This window comes from Prionailurus bengalensis, chromosome C1, assembly GCF_016509475.1.
Source record: "Prionailurus bengalensis isolate Pbe53 chromosome C1, Fcat_Pben_1.1_paternal_pri, whole genome shotgun sequence".
Lineage (NCBI taxonomy): Eukaryota > Metazoa > Chordata > Mammalia > Carnivora > Felidae > Prionailurus > Prionailurus bengalensis.
This window is the reverse complement of record NC_057345.1, coordinates 148,980,497-148,997,817: the sequence shown is the minus strand read 5'-3', so window position 1 is coordinate 148,997,817 and position 17,321 is coordinate 148,980,497. Positions and strand designations below refer to the sequence as shown.

At 36.2% G+C, this 17,321-nt stretch overlaps 1 protein-coding gene across 14 annotated transcripts in view; it reads right to left on the bottom strand.

The window, feature by feature from the left end:
* Positions 1-17,321, bottom strand: part of PKP4 (plakophilin 4) — a 240,442-nt gene that overhangs the window by 43,991 nt on the left and 179,130 nt on the right. For 8 of the 14 annotated variants that reach the window (XM_043576776.1, XM_043576783.1, XM_043576789.1 and 5 more), the window contains 5 exons: positions 15,396-15,527; positions 15,094-15,284; positions 12,362-12,914; positions 7,070-7,258; positions 4,896-5,115 (listed from right to left, as the gene is read on the bottom strand). In XM_043576776.1, coding sequence (XP_043432711.1) covers positions 4,896-5,115; positions 7,070-7,258; positions 12,362-12,914; positions 15,094-15,284; positions 15,396-15,527 — 1,285 coding nt within the window. The remainder of the gene's footprint in view (positions 1-4,895; positions 5,116-7,069; positions 7,259-12,361; positions 12,915-15,093; positions 15,285-15,395; positions 15,528-17,321) is intronic. The other 6 variants (XM_043576780.1, XM_043576784.1, XM_043576781.1 and 3 more) reach the window with 3 other exon arrangements.

Sequence of the window (17,321 nt, the reverse complement as noted above, 5' to 3'; positions counted from 1 at the left end):
ACGTGGGGCTCGAACTTGCGGACTACAAGATCATGAGCCGAAGTCAGACGCTTCGTTTCCATACAACGTCTGACTGAGCCGCCCAGGTGCCCCAATGACTTAATTCTTAATAGACATTAAGAATACCACCAATGCTAAAAGAGGCAGGAAAAAAAGCACACAATATGGAGTTAGACTGCCTATGTTGAGGTCCTAGGTCCTTCATTTACTATGTGATTTTGAAAAGCACTTAGTTGTTTGAAGCACTACTTTCCCCATCTGTATAATAGGAAGAAAACAACTATCAGTTGTACCTTCTTCTTAGGTTGGCTGTGATGATTAAATTGTGATGGTGTATATTAAAATATTTTCCTTTTAATTATGATATGGATGTTTTGTTAATATTCATCAGCCCTGAAAAAGGAACTAAACAGGGTCACTATCTATAATAAATTCCCTTTTATATATTGAAGCTATGTTAACTATTTCTGGTCAAAATCTGTCCAAAGCCTGTTATGTAAATCTGTGCTCTAATTAACAGAGTGCAAGGAGTGTGATTTAATTTTTCCTTGATGACTCACAATCATAACAAATACACATTTTTGTCCTCTTTAAGTGGCACAGTTATGGTCAAGATTTTCTGGCATCACTGGGGTACCATGAGGGCCAGACTCCAGCTGGAGATGGGCAGTTAGGCTTGGTTGGCATCAATTCCAACCCTGATTTTCAGCAGAAATTTACCCTGGAAACACTGCTATCAATTCATGGGCTGGTTGGATGGCATCAATGTCTGCCAGGATTTGCTTCATTACAATCTAAGCCCAGACTTCTGTTTTCAGCCATCATAGAATAACTGATCCTGGACTTGGCCTTTTCACAAAACACAACTATGAAATGTATGTATGAAGGAAGTGTTTTTAGGTCCTGGACAACACATAACACAAGAATGTAATCTTGGGGGACCGACTTAATGACTTAATTCTTAACAGACATTAAGAATACTACCAATGCCAAAACAGGCAGGGAAAAAAAGCACACAATTTCGAGTTCCTGAGAGACAGGAACCATCATAGCAGCCCCATATTCCCTGGCTTTCTGCCTGAGGGCATTTTTTTGCATCGTGACATAGGAAGCTGGGCCCATGAAGTGGAGCAATGATGGACTTAGTGAGCTGAGGGAGAGAAGTGAGAATTGAAAATGGTCGGAATTTGAGGGGCAGGGAACTGGGAACTATATAGAAGAGATTCTACAAGTCTATAGGAGGATTACTCACAAGTCTTTAACTGAATGCTGGACCATACATGTCCATGACACATGCGTAGGTTGGATGGAGTAGCTGTTGCAGGACAGAGCTGAGCATAGGCCAGTGACTATGATCTTCCAGCCCAGTCAGACTGTAAACCTTCCTGATTACCTCAGCATTTAATTTCCACAAAGAACTACACCAAAGAGTGGAAGCATATGCTAGGAGTAAAACAAATCTGAAACAGACCCTTCTCAGAAGAACAGAACCAATCTTGACAGGATCAAAAGCATCTGTCAGTAATTTAGTTATCTGCCACAACAAAACTCAGAATCCTAACAGGTCACAACATAATACAGAGTCCCTACAATGTATCATCCACAAAAGTTAGCATATGATTGAAAACTGCTAGGTATAAGAAGAAACAGAAATGTGACCTATGAAGATGTAAACAAAACAAAACCAACCAAACCCAATAATAGAAACAGACCCAGAGCAAACCCAGATGTTGGAATTATCAGAGGACTCTAAAAGGTCATTATAGATGTGCTCAAAGATGGAAAGGAAAAGATGTATACAGGGAGTGAATAGATGAAGAAATGTCTTTAGAGACATGAAAACTATTAAAAAAAACCCCACCAAATTCAAGTATCTGAAATAAACAATTCACTGGATGGGCTTACCAACAGATTGTGGAGACTACAGAAGAAAAGCAGTAAATATGAAGATAGATCAACAAAAAATATCCAGTGTGAAGAATACAGAGAAAAACTATTTTAAGATATACACAGAGCTTTAATAAGAGTAAGAGCATGTAGTACAATAATGTCAAGTTACTCCAGAAGGAGAGGAGAATGAGTTTGGGGCAGAAAAAAATATTTAAAGCAATTATGGTTAAAAATGTCCCAGTTTTGATAAAAATCACCAGCCAATATTCAAAGAATCTCAATGAATCCCAAGCAGGTTAAATGTAAAAAAAACAAAAAACAAAAAACCAAAAACCAAAAACCATAGGTAGGCCTGTCAGAATAAAACTGCTGAAAGTCAAAGATAAAGAGAAAAACCTGAGAGGCAGCCAAGAGAGAAGATACATTACATAAAGAGAAGAATGATACGAATAACGTCTGATTTCAGAAACAATTGTGGCTGAAGACAATGAATGACATCTTTTTAAAGTACTGAAAGGAAAAACCCATACCTGTCAATCCTGAATTTTATACCTAGCAAAAATATCCTTTAAAAATGAATGAAATAGTTGTATGGAAACCAATTTGACAGTAAATTATATTAAAAAAAAAAAAAAGAAAAAATGGAAACTCAGGTGATTCATTCTACAACCCAAAAATACTGATATAAAAATGATAATGCTGTAATATTTTATAAAATAATAAAGGTAAATAAAAATAAAAAAATGAATGAAATAACATTTTCAGATAAATTAAAACTGGCAGAATATGTTGCTAGCAGACACGCAACACAAGAAAGGCTAAAGGAAGTGCTTAAAATGAAGGGAAATGGGTCGAGATGGAAACTGGAGTTTGTAGGAAGAATACATAGGATGAGAACTATATTTGGTAAACATACAGTAAATATAAAGACATTTGTTCTCTTAATTTCTTTAAAACACAATTGACTATTTACAGTAGAAATAATAACACTATATTATGGGTTTTATTATGTGTGTAGAAGTAAAATATTTGACAATAACATAAAGGTCAAAGGGATTGTACATGGTATTATTCTGCTGAACAGCACAGATTAAGTCCTGCTTAAAAGGAACACCATGAATGCTATTATTCTTTATGTTGCTATCGCTTTCCGTAGGAAGTATTTTTGTTACTACTTCTAGATGTGTCACTTATATTACTAATAAATTTTGCTTCTACACTCAACAACTATTAAAAAAAACCCACAGATTTCCATTTATATGGAAAATATTAATAACTTCTCCAGTCCCTATAAGAAATTTTTCAGGCTAATTATAATACAGCATTAATGGTAAAGAATGTGGGCTTACAAGTGAATAGAAATCACTTCAAGTTTGCTATTTTCAAAACTAGAAATTAAAAGCTGTCATGAGCTTTTTACTTTGGTTTGAATATTTAAACTTCAAATTCACCTGGATTCCAGTTTCATCGGGAATAAATGCATTTATTATAAAATAATCATTTATTCATCTTACAAAATGCATTATCAGTTAAGTTTCACATAATCAAAGCTAGCTGTAACAGTTTTATGCATTAGACTACAAAATTATCATACTATGAATAGCTGAAGTGTATTATCATACATGAAATCCTTATTTATCATGAATCAACTCGTAGCAGAGGTCAAAACTGAAATCTTCAGGGACACCTATTAAGCTCAAAGCTCTAATCACACTTCACTGTCTTTCTGAATAGCTGTTCTTTTTCTCTGCAGGTTCAGCCGAGGTAAGGTCTAAATTGCGTACAACTCAAAACCCTTTTGGGAAATTCCACATCTATTAGGGTGTCTTAGTATTTTGGCATTTTGAGGATTTAAAAAAATGGAATCATGTGAAAAAATTTGTGAGTCAATTATATTGAAGGTACTGTAAGACAAGTTATTTTAAAACCCTTAAAATGACAAGGACGTGGACTAGTAGAACCAAACACATGTGTGAACTATAAAGAATTTTAGGCAAAAGAGTCAGAGTGGAGTGGTTTTAGTGAAGCAGTGGGCTCCCACTCAACTCAAGAGTACCTTTAGTTATTTTGTTTAAATGACCAAAATCTCATTCACATTTTTAATTCACATTCACTAGAATAAGTTGGTAGGTTGCTAAAAATGAATTGATAATTATAACAATTTTCAAGTGAAACAACAATTTGTGGGCGAAGAGTGAATGAAATCTTGCTAATTAATATATACCTTAATATAACACTCAAGCTGCTTAAAATTCAGTGATAATTCCATTCTTTTAGAAATTAAAATTCTTTCAGTTTCTAAATAATCTTTTTTATTTCCTAAATATTTTAAGTGGCTTTCATTAAAGATGAGACTACTTTTCAAAATCAATCAAGTAGTAAATGAGTCATACTTATCTTAATAAAACATTCTTTCTACATGGCCAAATAAAATGAAAAGGAGGAAACATGTATTACTGGCCAAGTATTTTTTGCTTATGTGATATGAGAGTGTCTTGTAAACTACTTTCTCCTAAATGGCAGAGAGCTTTTCAAAGGACCTAGTCAATAAAAGCACAACACAGCACTGACCAGTAGGATTCAAAATGTACACAACACTGGTCTTTTCTAGTTAAAAGCACCATACATTTTTTCTCCCAAAGCCCTTATCTAAAAAGTCAGTCAGGATTAAGGAAATTGGGTAAAATGATCCTTTAAAATCATGCGTATATATAATTCAGACAAAGAGGCTAACCCAGGGAGTGTTCCTGGTGAAGCACTTCAGTGATGAGTGCCGCAGATAGTGTGTGCATTCTCTAACTTGTTAAGGCATCGAAAGAAGGAATCGATCTTTAAGATGAAATTAACTTCAGTGACCTACAGTGCTAAAATACAACTGGAAATACTAGAGATTAGGAGTTAACTGATAGTATCATAGACTTGGCAACTTGAAAAAAAGTCAGACTGAAGGAACCACTGATGCCTGTGATACTGTAGCATCCTGGAGATTCATAACCAGTACTTGCCTGGGGTCTTTCTGAATGCTGTCTATCGATGGGGATCTCGTGGTGCCATCATCAGCTGGCGCTGCATGCTGAAGCCTGTTATAATTGCACTCTTGCACTCGGTATTGTATTGGCCTGTAGGGCTCCGCGTAGGTAGCTGTTGTGTTCAGAGCATAATTATTTCTTTGGTATGTAAGGGTGCTTCGTTGGCTGGATGTCCTTTGCAGATTTCCAACACCTACTAGAAAGTCAACATTTTTCAAAAGATTAGTATACTTTCCACAAGGTGGTACTTTTCCAAGGAAAACTATTTTTAAGGAAGATTATAGTCTTTAACAATTATGTAAATTGCTTTATAGGTTTTTACCAGTATTTCCAATGTAGATTGTAGGTTTTACAAATCTGGCTTATCAGGGCTAAAGAAGGCACTTAGATTTTTAATATACACAAACTATGTCAATTTTATTAACAGAAAAGAGCAAAAATAAAACTTTAAATCTGCCTACATGATTGATCTTACTATGTTTAATAAGATTTTGTAACAAAAATGCAAGCAAGGGGCGGCGGCTGGGTGGCTCAGTTGGTTGAGTATCCAACTTAATTTCGGCTCAGGTCACGACTGCATAGTTCGTGGGATGGAGCCCTACATGCGGCTCTGTGCTGACAGCATGAAGCCTGCTTGAGATTCTCTCCTTCCCTCTCTCTCTCAAAATACTAAACTTAAAGAAAAAAAAAATGCGAGAGAGATATAGGAAAAGAATTAAACTATTCCAAGAAATAAATGGCAAAATGCCATAATTCTACTTAGCAATAAAAAGCAATTATTCAAACCTGTAGATAATTGAGATGGTCAAACTGAACACTTAGTGTACACAGGTTACTTATTTTGATACACATTTTATTTATAGAACTTTGGATTTTGATAATATTGGAAAATTTATTTCGTAAGAAGGCTGATACATCAAATTCTTCTCTAGGTACCCTCTTAAATTTTTGCATGGGGCTATATATAGAGGTATTGTACACTGCATATAACATTTCTTTCTTAATTATTACAGAAGCTATTTCTCCAATAATTGCAGACATGTTCTTCTCCCAATTAAAAGATTTTAATAACATTGTTTGTTTCTTAATGCTATGAAAGAAATTCCTTGGGAGGAGTTCCCCCTCTATTTCTAGACAGAAGGCTGAATCACTAATCATTTAAAAAAGCCAATTAGAACTTTAAAAAAATTCCTTAATTTAGAAAACATAACAAGTGAAATATTTCTTGACTAATATCTATTAAAAATCGGTACATTCTATTAGAAGAAAAATCCTGCAGTAAACCAAACTGTCAGTTTTTGGCAAAGAACCAATTCAAATATAGTCTTCTCCCTCTTGGTATTCTGGGAGGCATGCATCCTAGAATGGTGCCTTTATGTGTTATCATTGTGGGCATGTTCATTTGTGGGCATGTTCATAGATGCACTATCTCTTAAAAAAAAAAAAAAAAAAAAAAAGAGAAGAAAAGGCCTCTTGGGATTCCATGAACCAGGCCGGCAGCACACTCTGGCAGCTCACTTGGCCATGGGCCATAGCTTCTGCTCTGTCAGCCAATATGGGATGGGATAAATGTGAGAGTGGGGGTGCAAGGGTGTGATGCACTCATCCCTGTTTTTATAAATGCAGCTACTGTATTCTGCCTCAGACTGAGTCCATCATAAGGAATATCTCACATTCTACATGTAGACATTCAGAGGAAATCTAGTATCTGAAGAGGAGTAATACCAAATACACTTGGGATACATACATGCTAAAATAAAGATAGCCAAATAACTCATAAAGGAATCTTCTGTAAATACATATTCCAGGCAACAAAAACCACAAAGAAATATTCCAACTCAGGTTTTCCTTTCTGTATCTAACATGTTTCTAATGCAAGGAGAGTCATACATGTAGCTCTACAAACTTATTTGTGAATTAACAAACTAATCACTGCATTCATTGATTAGACTAAGGTGAAAATATATCACCTATAAATAGGTACAACATGAACTTGTGTTGTACTGTTTATTGATCTACTGTGATAGCTGGTTATCTGACAACTGAATGGGCATCATGATTTCATTCTAACAGGGTACCAATCTCAATATAATCCGTCTGCTCTTGGGCATTGCATTTGGGAAAACCAGCTAAACAGCACTAAGGCCCACCTGAGCCTGTGCGATACAATGCTGTCTGTGATCCTTGGAGCTCCACAGTCCCGTGGTTTGGGCTGCGGTACACGGGGCTGTAGTAGGTCCTCCCCTCATATATAGGAGTGATGTGCAAGTCAGGAGACACAGCTGAACGAAGGTCTTGCCCAAGCTGGCTGTGCTGACTAGCGTAGGAACTCCGTAAGCCTAGAGGCAGGAAAATTACATCATTAAGAAATTGAGAAAATTGTGGACAGGTTAAAAGACTTATAATTAATAGGACCTAACCAATAGTCCAATGTTAAGACTAAACACTGGACCTGGTGAACTTTACAAGAGAAGGATGCCAGCTATGAAAGGGATGTTATATACACTTTTTGAGTTAAACTTTCTCTTGGCGGCAAAATAAAGGTAAATTTTGTAAGAAAAAAAATTATTGTGTGGTTTGATACTCTGAAATTCATTCCGCAACTGTAAGCTATTTTATGGTGGTGACCAAAGAGAGAATGCCCTCTTCTGTGGTTACATGATTTTCACAGTTAAAACATAAAAACAATGGTTCACGTCATTCTCTTTTCCTGCTCTGCAGAACTGGACAACCATCTCTTTAGGGGCAGGGCCCACCATGTCCCACGCCTCTTTAAATCTCAACATCTAAGACAATGCCTATGTAATAGTGCTTAGTGAAGGCTGAGATTCAAGAACACTTCTGAAATATATCTCTCAATTCACCCATGATTTTTCAGTAAAACATGAAATTTTATGTTACAAAATTTGGAATATTATCAATGAAGCAATAACATTTATTTAGTATTATGAGGTATTATTTTACTATTTGTTGTCACTGTATTTTTCCTTTTTAAAAAAAACAAACATAGCTGTTTTTGCAGGAACCCACATACCAGATTCTTGTTTACCTTCTTTCTAGTGCAAAGGAAAAATACAAAGTTAGTACATTAACATTAGATCATTTGAAATATTCTTTCATTCAAATTGCTAATAACTAAAGTTTACACATGGGATTTGTGATAAAAAAAAGTACAGTTCAAACTCAAACATTTTATTTGCTTAAAGAAAGTGAATTACTACATTCTATATTAGGATGCTCAGAAGTTTGTGATCTGTCATCATTAGTAAGGAAAATCTGTCACTTGGTAAGAATAGTAACTAAGGTTACATTCCAAATATGAATAAGAGAAAGCACAAACATATCTGAAGTCAGCACTTACTTCCTTTTAAAAAGATTGCAAATAATTAACACAGTAACTAATTACAAAAAGATAGGTTCATTCATATCCTATTAGCTCAGTTAATCATATCACAACAAAAAGCAAATGGGCCTGAATATGAGTGATAATGTTCCTTAGTGAGGAGTGGCAAGAAAGTTTAATACGTAGAGCTCCTGAAATGAATGATTATTATGTACCCTGGACAGCAAGGTGACATGGTAAAAAACCAAATGAACCAATGTGGGCATTAGCTACTGCTCTCCACTTGCCAAAATGAAGATCAGAGGCTTAAACAATTATGTAATTAGGAGATTCTCCAGCCAAACTTCATTTCAAAACCAAGGAAACTGAGAGCCCAAAAGGAAATGTGATTCATCCCCATCAGAAAACTACCTCCTGGTAGGGCTGAGAGGAACCCAACACTGGACACAGTGAACCCTCCGGGTTCAATAAGACGTGGTGCGAGAGATCTGGAACTCGATAGAGCCCTCTGTGTTCACACAGAATTAAAGGGCAAGTTTAGCCCACCAGGGGTCCATGGAAGCCAATGTAACTCTAAAGATGATACCATGATTGTTATCGTAAAGTTCTCATTTGGAGATTTCAGCTTTTCATTCACTGGCAGATTTCTCATTCTTCTTAGCAGAGGTAAGCTCCATTTCTATGCATTTTGAGTGAAAGTGCAGGCATTGTATTTGTTAATGGTGATATAAAGTGGGCAGGTAAATGTACCTGGTCCTTGGTAATCTTCTCAATACAAGGTGCTATTTTAACATTCAATAAAGCCACAAATACTTGTGATTTGCTGTGATACTCTGTAGATCACTCAACACTTGGGCACAAACAAGCTGAGCACTGAATGCTCATGAAGTTGGCTGAACAGCCATGCCCTCAAACAAAGCATTTTGCACATAATCAGAATGTTATATTCTCACTATGCAAGAATCTGGCTGGATTCTTCACTGGAAACCATGCTATATGATATGATTTATAAATATTTGCAAGTATTTACTATAATTTCATGGGAAAGGAAACAAAATGAGCTTGTTGAGAACCATAAAAAGTATCCAGCAACTATTCACTTGTTATAAGATTATTAGTGAGATGAAATTACTACATGTGACAGACTGAAATGGGAAATAAAAGCCTTAGAATTATAGTGAAATGAACATTTATAAATGAAATGTTCATTTCACTATAATTCTAAGGCTTTTATTTTGTGAGTAACATAATCTTTGTGAGTAACGTAACAGTGATGGCTACTAATTTTGTTCACCTGCTCATGCATGCAAACAAAGCACACAATCTTACAGATTTACATTTAAAAAATTATAAAATTACATAGCCTCCATAGATTAAGTAAAATGATTAAGTGTAGAAAGTCCACTGTAACTTAGTGTCTTTTAAACTGGAAGATAAGTAAATATGTTCCATAACTGTTATTAGAAATAACTTTTCCAGAAGCATTTATGCAAATTTTTTATAACCTTATCTCCCCCTCCAAATAATGGAAAATGCTGATCTACAAAATTATTTATGTAACCAATAGTTTCTATTTGCAATTCCACAAATACACATTAGTTTACCTATTACAATGACATATTCCCTGTGATTTAAAATCTTTATATTTAAGACATTGCAAATAAACATAAATTTATCTCCCAAATAGTATTCTTTATATTCTCAAAATTTTTCTTGACATGCTATGATTTTACTGAAATGAATATTTTAGGGCAGAGATATTTTTCTGTTGTAGGAAGTAATTTATACACACATTGTATCATCACTTAAATTATGATCACCAAATATCCAAGTGTCTGAATCTATTAGAAAATATTGCTTCAGGCTTATCAATTAACAGGTTATTAATCCTTTGAGATCAAGAACCATAATAAATATCATGATAAGCACATGGCTTTTGGAAGTAAGAATGAAAGAAAGGAATTCACAAATTAGGATCCACATTCAGAATAAGCAGGCAGGAGACGATGGGAAGGCAGAGCTTTCCTAGAACCTTTATAAGGACACGCTTAGCTTCTTTTCAAGACTGTAGTAGATTAGGGCAAAAAATCTGTGATAGCCTAGCTCTAAACATAAAGTCTAATTTCACCTGTGATGGCAGAAGACAGACTTTGTAGACCAAAGAAGATCATCCCTCTCAGGGTTAAACATAGAGACAGCAATTGATGTGCTCACTTCCTTCCTGGGTTTCCACTTCACTCTACGGCAAACATAGATTTCTGCATAGCTATTCTATATGTACACTGGGGGGAATACAGAAATCTTCAGAACTATTTATCTTTTAAGGTTTCCTTGGGAGACAGAATTTCATAAATGATTCCTACCTCACTTTGCTGCATACTTTCAGAGGCATGCCAGAAAATATCTAAGTCAAGTACACTCCTCTGATGACTGAATGAAAAAGAGGTGGTTTCTCCACTAGGAATTTCTTTTGAGCTCAAAATCTAGTTCAATATGAATTCTTCATGCAAAATTATTTAACTAGAAAATACCTTTCCCAGAAGCCATAAGGAAATGATATTAATTTTGCTATACAAAATATTAAAAACTTCTGTAAATAAAAAATACCAAAAACAAAGTCAAAAGACAAGTTACAAAATAGAAAAAATACCTGAGACGTATATTACTAGAAGCTAATTTACTTCAAGTATAAAAAGCTTTCATAAGTTAAAAATAGACAAAAAACCTAAACTTGTGGTTTGGAGAAAAGAAATAAAAAGGCTGATAAAGATGTAAAATCTTCAACATCAGTCATAACTCGATAAAGGGCACTTAAAACAATGAGGTACAGCTTTTAATCTACGACATTGGCAAAGATGAGGCACTCTGACAATATGCAGTGCTAGTGAAGGTTTAGGAGAACAGATATGCTTAAACCTATTGGTGGAAATAGAAATCTGTGCAGCTTCCCTGGAAGGCATGAGGTAGGATAGTATTTCTTTAAGAACAAATAAGCACCTAGTTTGATCTAGCAATTCTACTTCAAGAAATGCATCCCACAGTCATCTTAGTATCTATGTGCAAATATGCAAGACCAATACAGAACTAGCTACATACACGTTACATTATTGTCTCTAATGCCTAAATATGAAAAAACCTAAATGTTAATAAGGAAGAGATAAAATAAATTATAATACATCTATAAAAATAGGGTCCTAGGCATCTATTGGCAGAATGGAGCTCTCAGACATATTAAAAAAGAAGATATACATATATATTATACATATTTACATGGTATAAGATATATACAATATATAAATATATAATAGAATCCCATCAGTATAAAACACAGTGAGTGCACATTTGTAATACATACATATGTAAACACACATTCTTTAATTTTTTTTTACCATTGTGTACATGTTAAAAATGTATTTTAAAACACTAACTAAAGATAAATTTCATTTTGATAAAAAGAACAATGCCTATACATTATGTGGGAAACCCTCCACGAAAATACCCTGGAGGAAATGGCTATAATATCGGGCACCTTGCTGGTGTCTTTCTGACTTAATCCGAATGGCATTTGAAGGTAATCATAAGAGCTTTGTGCATTTCCCACTGGGATGCTAAAATCAAGGCAGTAGGTGAGAAAAATCCATATTCTGTATCATTAAAGCATTTCTTTTAAAAAAGCTAAATATTTCAAGAGATATTTCAAGAGATTTTTTAACATAACTTAGAGGTTTGGATATAGGTAGGCCTACCTGGTGAACAATTTTTCATTAAAAAAAAAAACAAGCAACCCCCCACAAACCCCAACAAACAGCTTAGAATTCCAATCAATGTTTCTAAAATGCAAAAAAACTACTTTTTATATCCTAATATTGGGAGGGGGAAAATGCATTCATTGCAAAAGATTTCAGGTTGATATAAATGTATATATAGTTTCATGCATTAAGAATTATAGAGCCTGAAAGACAAGTCAGCCTGAAGTCAGCAGTATAAATTTTGAGATAAAACTATGAGCTTTTTCCATTTTATCATGCTCTGTTTCGGTGACGACTGCACAGAAGATTTCCTCACCGGGCTTTATGTAGTGCTGTCACCTTGAACTCACCTGTCAGGCTGTCTGGCCGAGGTGGAACCATCCTTTCGTAGATTTCATACTGCTGCTGTCCAAATTGTTCCATGTCGTGAACAGTCCTTTGCAGTGAAGGTCCCAGATGTTGTGGTACGGCAGTCATCCCTGAGCGTTTGGGGGACGACGACCCCACCTGGCCTTGGGATGGGGAAGCTACTCGAGTCTGTGCATCCATCAGGGTCAACGGGGACCCTACTCTGGCGGTGGTTTGGTACTGAGGGGTTGGTCCGTTGGGATTGGAGGTCTGCCGGGAGGTGACTGACCCAATCCGACGTACAGCTGTTGGGGACGCGGGTCTCTGTGCAGAGTATGGAGATGCTGCCCGCTGAGCAGGTAATGTGGTTGAGGAATATGCACTGGGGTTCAGTGGTCGGGAGTCTGTCACTGATGGAGAGCCAAATCCACTACCCAGAGAAGTTCTCAGTGACCCCCTTGAAGGAGACACGCCTGTGCTGATAACATAAGAAGGAGACTGTGCTCTAGATGGAACTGAACTAACTCTTCTCATGGCCCGATTGGCTACTGATGGCTGATGAAAGGGGGGGGAAAAAAGAGAACGGGTTTATCCAGGGTTTTGTGTCCACTGTCATTACAGAACAAAATGCACATAGCTCACTACAGAACATGAATTCACTGCTCATTTTAGGCATCTAAGTTTCTTTCCTTTTTATGCTTTAGAGCTGGATATTAATTTGTCCTTATTGTGCTTCTCTTGGTCTACTTTTTTTTTTTTTTTGGTAGTTTAACCTCTAACTTTTTCCCCCTCAGAATCAATTAATAAAGAGAGATCTGAAGATACTTAATATTCCTTTTTTCTTTGTCTTTATATTTTTTACCCTCTTGCCTATGCATTTTTCACAACAGATAAATGTTACATTGCCATTTACGACAACATGGATGGACCTAGAGGGTATAATGCTAAGTGGAGTAAGTTAGAGAAAGACAAATACCATATGATTTCACTCATATGTGGAATTTAAGAAAGAAAACAAACGAAGAAACAAAGAAAAAAGAAACAGAGGAATAAAAAAACCAGATCCTTAAATACAGAGAACAAACTGGGAGTTGCCAGAGGGGAGGTGGACAGGGGGATGGATGAAATAGATAAAGGGCATTAGGGAAACACTTATAATGATTAGCACAGAGTAATATACAGAATTGTTGAATCAGTACACTGTACACAATTAAAAAAATGCTGGATTGCAAGTGTAAAGCATCACTGGATCAATGTACTTATTTTGTTCCCTGTGAGTCAATATTTTTGGCCATGGTAAGGCATTTGTGTAAAACAAAACAAAATTTGAATGTACCAATCTAAATGTAGCTAGAGGAGGGTCTATAATTTTTTTGTCCTTATGGGTTGGCCCCATTAATGAAAGGAATGTGATCAAATGTGGAATAAATGAATGTCTGGATAGGGCCTGGGGTCCAAAGCGTTCCTCTGTGTATCTATTCTCAAGGGACAGCTCAGTTGCACAGGTTGCCCCCTTGCAACCTAACTCTTCAGCTCTAGGAACAAAATCAACTTACCTTAAGTTAAAAAAAAGAAAAGAAAAGAAAAGAAAAAAGAGGTAACATGACCACTTCTAGGGAGATAAACAAATGTCTGTAGTTAAGATAATTATTATTCAAAAGTGTGACTTCAAACCAGCTGACATAAAAATTCACCTAAGCCGATAAACTCCTGTAAACAGTCTAAAGCTTCTCACACTTTTCCATCAAAGCATCCCTCATGCACTAGGAATATGATGATTGGAGAAGAAAAAAATAACATGCACTCTATTTTCGTTTGTTTTAATATAGAGATGTTTCTCAATACTTAAAAATTTCTTCTAAACTGTTGAGCCAAAGTGCCAAAGTCCTCTCCTGTTTCTCCTTTGGCACTGGGAAGCCTGACCCATGGCAGTGTTACCTTCAGGGCTTCCTCTACAACATTATGAGAGGATTAGTGTCTGCCTAACTTCTTGATCATCTTGGCATTTTTCAGTTCCAGAGAAATCACTGGGTACTTCGACAGACTGTTATCCCCACTGGTTACTACCACTCAGGATCCTACTGCTTCCATGAATTTTGGTACATGCTGGTGGATCGAAGTCTGTGAAGTGGCAGTGAATACGAAGCTAAGGAGGTTTTACAAATACATACACAGGCAATCTTTTTTTGACCAACAAGTGAGAAAACCCTAACTTAACAGAATGGCTACACTTCTAAACAACTTTCTATAGGCAAGAGTATCTATATTCTAGCAAAGAAATGTGATTTTAGGGAACAATTCCAAAGATGAAGGCAAAGCATTTTGGTTACAACAGGCCAGTGACATTTTATTCAGGTGTGGGAATAGTGTTCTACCCTCTAGGACTCTTTAGAACATATTGTAGCTCTAGTATTTTTAGAAACGCATAATCCCTAAGGCACTGCAACATTCTACCTAGTTTTCTAATACTCCCCCCACCCTACCAATATTCTTCCTCTCGTGCCAAACTTGCTTCCTCTAGAAGAATTACTCTCCTATATCTGGAATTTATTAGAATTTACTGATACAAGCTAATAATTCCTAAAAGTTTTTTTTATTATCACAGACTCTAATAACGTTAAATTGATTTCACTACTTTGTCCATTCTATAAAATCAATCCAGAAAGAATACTTATGACAGATATTCAATTAGGGGGGTTATTTCGTCACAAGGATCTTGATGTTCTTGGCTTACCTGAACCAGTGTTTGTCCTTCAGCTCTTGAATTCCTCACCAAATGGTTATTAGTTGATCCTATAAATGAATGCTGTGGTCTATTATCTGCTTTACTCAAATTCTGGCTGTTATGGAAACTCCCTGCTTCCTGGTATCCACTGTCAGAATAAGAATTCATTTGTGTTGAACTTCTTGAGTTACCCAATGATCCTGCAGGAATGAAACCAGCAGGAAACACCTTTACTTTACACTTCGGATGCTCATTTTCCAAAAAGCGTATATGAAAAGCAAATAGAATACTTAAAAGATAATACAACAGACCCTCACTTTCATGGAGAGATGTCTGCTCTGGTGAGTAGAGGGTCCCTTGTTCTGGCTCTGTCCTGATGAGATAGTTGTTGGGATGGACAGCGTCAGAAACTCTAGGTTTGTTTACACCAGTATTTGGCACATCTGTAAGAAGAGAAGTTTAAGCAGCAAAATCTAATGACAGTATTACATAAAAACTTGCTAAAAAAAGGTTCAGATATTTGTACCTTCTTATAATCTATATGTTAATAAAAGACTACTTTCATTGTAAACTGCACAATGATTTACTCTTTTCTATATGGAAGTGTTCCATATACCCGTTGTATTAATATGTTTTCCTAAATTTCATTAAAGTTGTTCATCCGGATTACCACCCCAAGTGAACTTACAAACTATGTTAAATTAAAATCTGAAAACTACCTTGTTCCTCGTTCCTCCTTGGAAAACTCACCACTCAGGTGACATCCTCCAAGAGGACTAACAAACTCAGAACAGTAGCCAAGTGTTTAATAAAAGGTCCTCCATACCTCCAAACTTTTGAAATAAAAACTTGCATGGTGTTTATATTACTGAGCTTGGTAATGAAACCTCTGAAGGTAGAAGTAGGCTTTTATGTCATATTTCACGTTATCTAAAATCAGTGGAACTCAGTACGGAGTTTTCAGATTTACAAATGATGGAAACTTTAATTTTTTATCCATTTGCTTATCTTACTTGTAGTCTCTTTCCAAACGAATACAGACAAATCTAACCTGATCCTTGTTTTCTCTAGCCAAATCAGTCTCTTCCATGATTTTATTTTCCTTCCAACTGTACCATTGTGCCATCTTGAACTTAAAAACAAAACTATTTACTTCCTTCCCTATTCCTGCTTTTTTTGTATGCTACAGCATACAAATCGAGGTGGTGTAATTACACTGCCTGTCCCCATTTCCATTCATATATGACCTTTTTTCTCCATTACCTTCAAAATATATTAGCCCATGTTATGATTATCTTCACAACTCTCTTTCCTCAAATTTAACTCTCAGGTTGCTAGTAAACATTTTTTTCAGGAATGCCGGCTTCACTATCTCTTCAAAGATTTATATGAAGTCTGTATCACATTCTGAGTCCAACACAGAGTCCTAAGGATTTCAATGTCTTCATTTGTCTTTCCATTCTGACTTTCTTCCTTTAGCTATTTTTTTTTTTTAATTTTTTTTTTCAACGTTTATTTATTTTTGGGACAGAGAGACAGAGCATGAATGGGGTAGGGGCAGAGAGAGAGGGAGACACAGAATCGGAAACAGGCTCCAGGCTCCGAGCCATCAGCCCAGAGCCTGACGCGGGGCTCGAACTCACGGGACCGCGAGATCGTGACCTGGCTGAAGTCGGACGCTTAACCGACTGCGCCACCCAGGCGCCCCTTCCTTTAGCTATTTTTTAAGGCCCTAACTATGCAGCTATGTGAAAAGACAGGTGTGTGTAAGAGAGAAAGAGAGGGAGTGCCTGGGGAAAAGGAGCTTCAGAAAAATTTCCTTAAGGAAGTAATATCTTACCAGAGGAGGCCAGCTTGCCCCTTCTTTACTACACTTATACCTCCCTCCACTAGAACATAAGCTCAGCATGAGCAGGGACTCTCGTCTGGTATGTTTACTGTTACTTCCTCAGTGCCTAGGATGGTACATTCCACTCAGTAGGTGCCCAGTAAATATGTGTGGAACAAACAAATTCCTAGTAAGAAGAACAACTTCTCTTTACTGAATGCTGATTCATGCCTGGCATAGTGCTGCAGCTTTAAAATGTTCAATAAAGTTTATCTATGTAAAGCGAAGTGAAACTTTTAGGAACTGCTGATCAAGCTAGTTTGGAAAGCAAATACAAGGTTTATAGGAGAGCCGGGAGCCCCACTGCATTCTAAACCTTTAGCTTGACGCTGAATTCAATCCAAGGTTT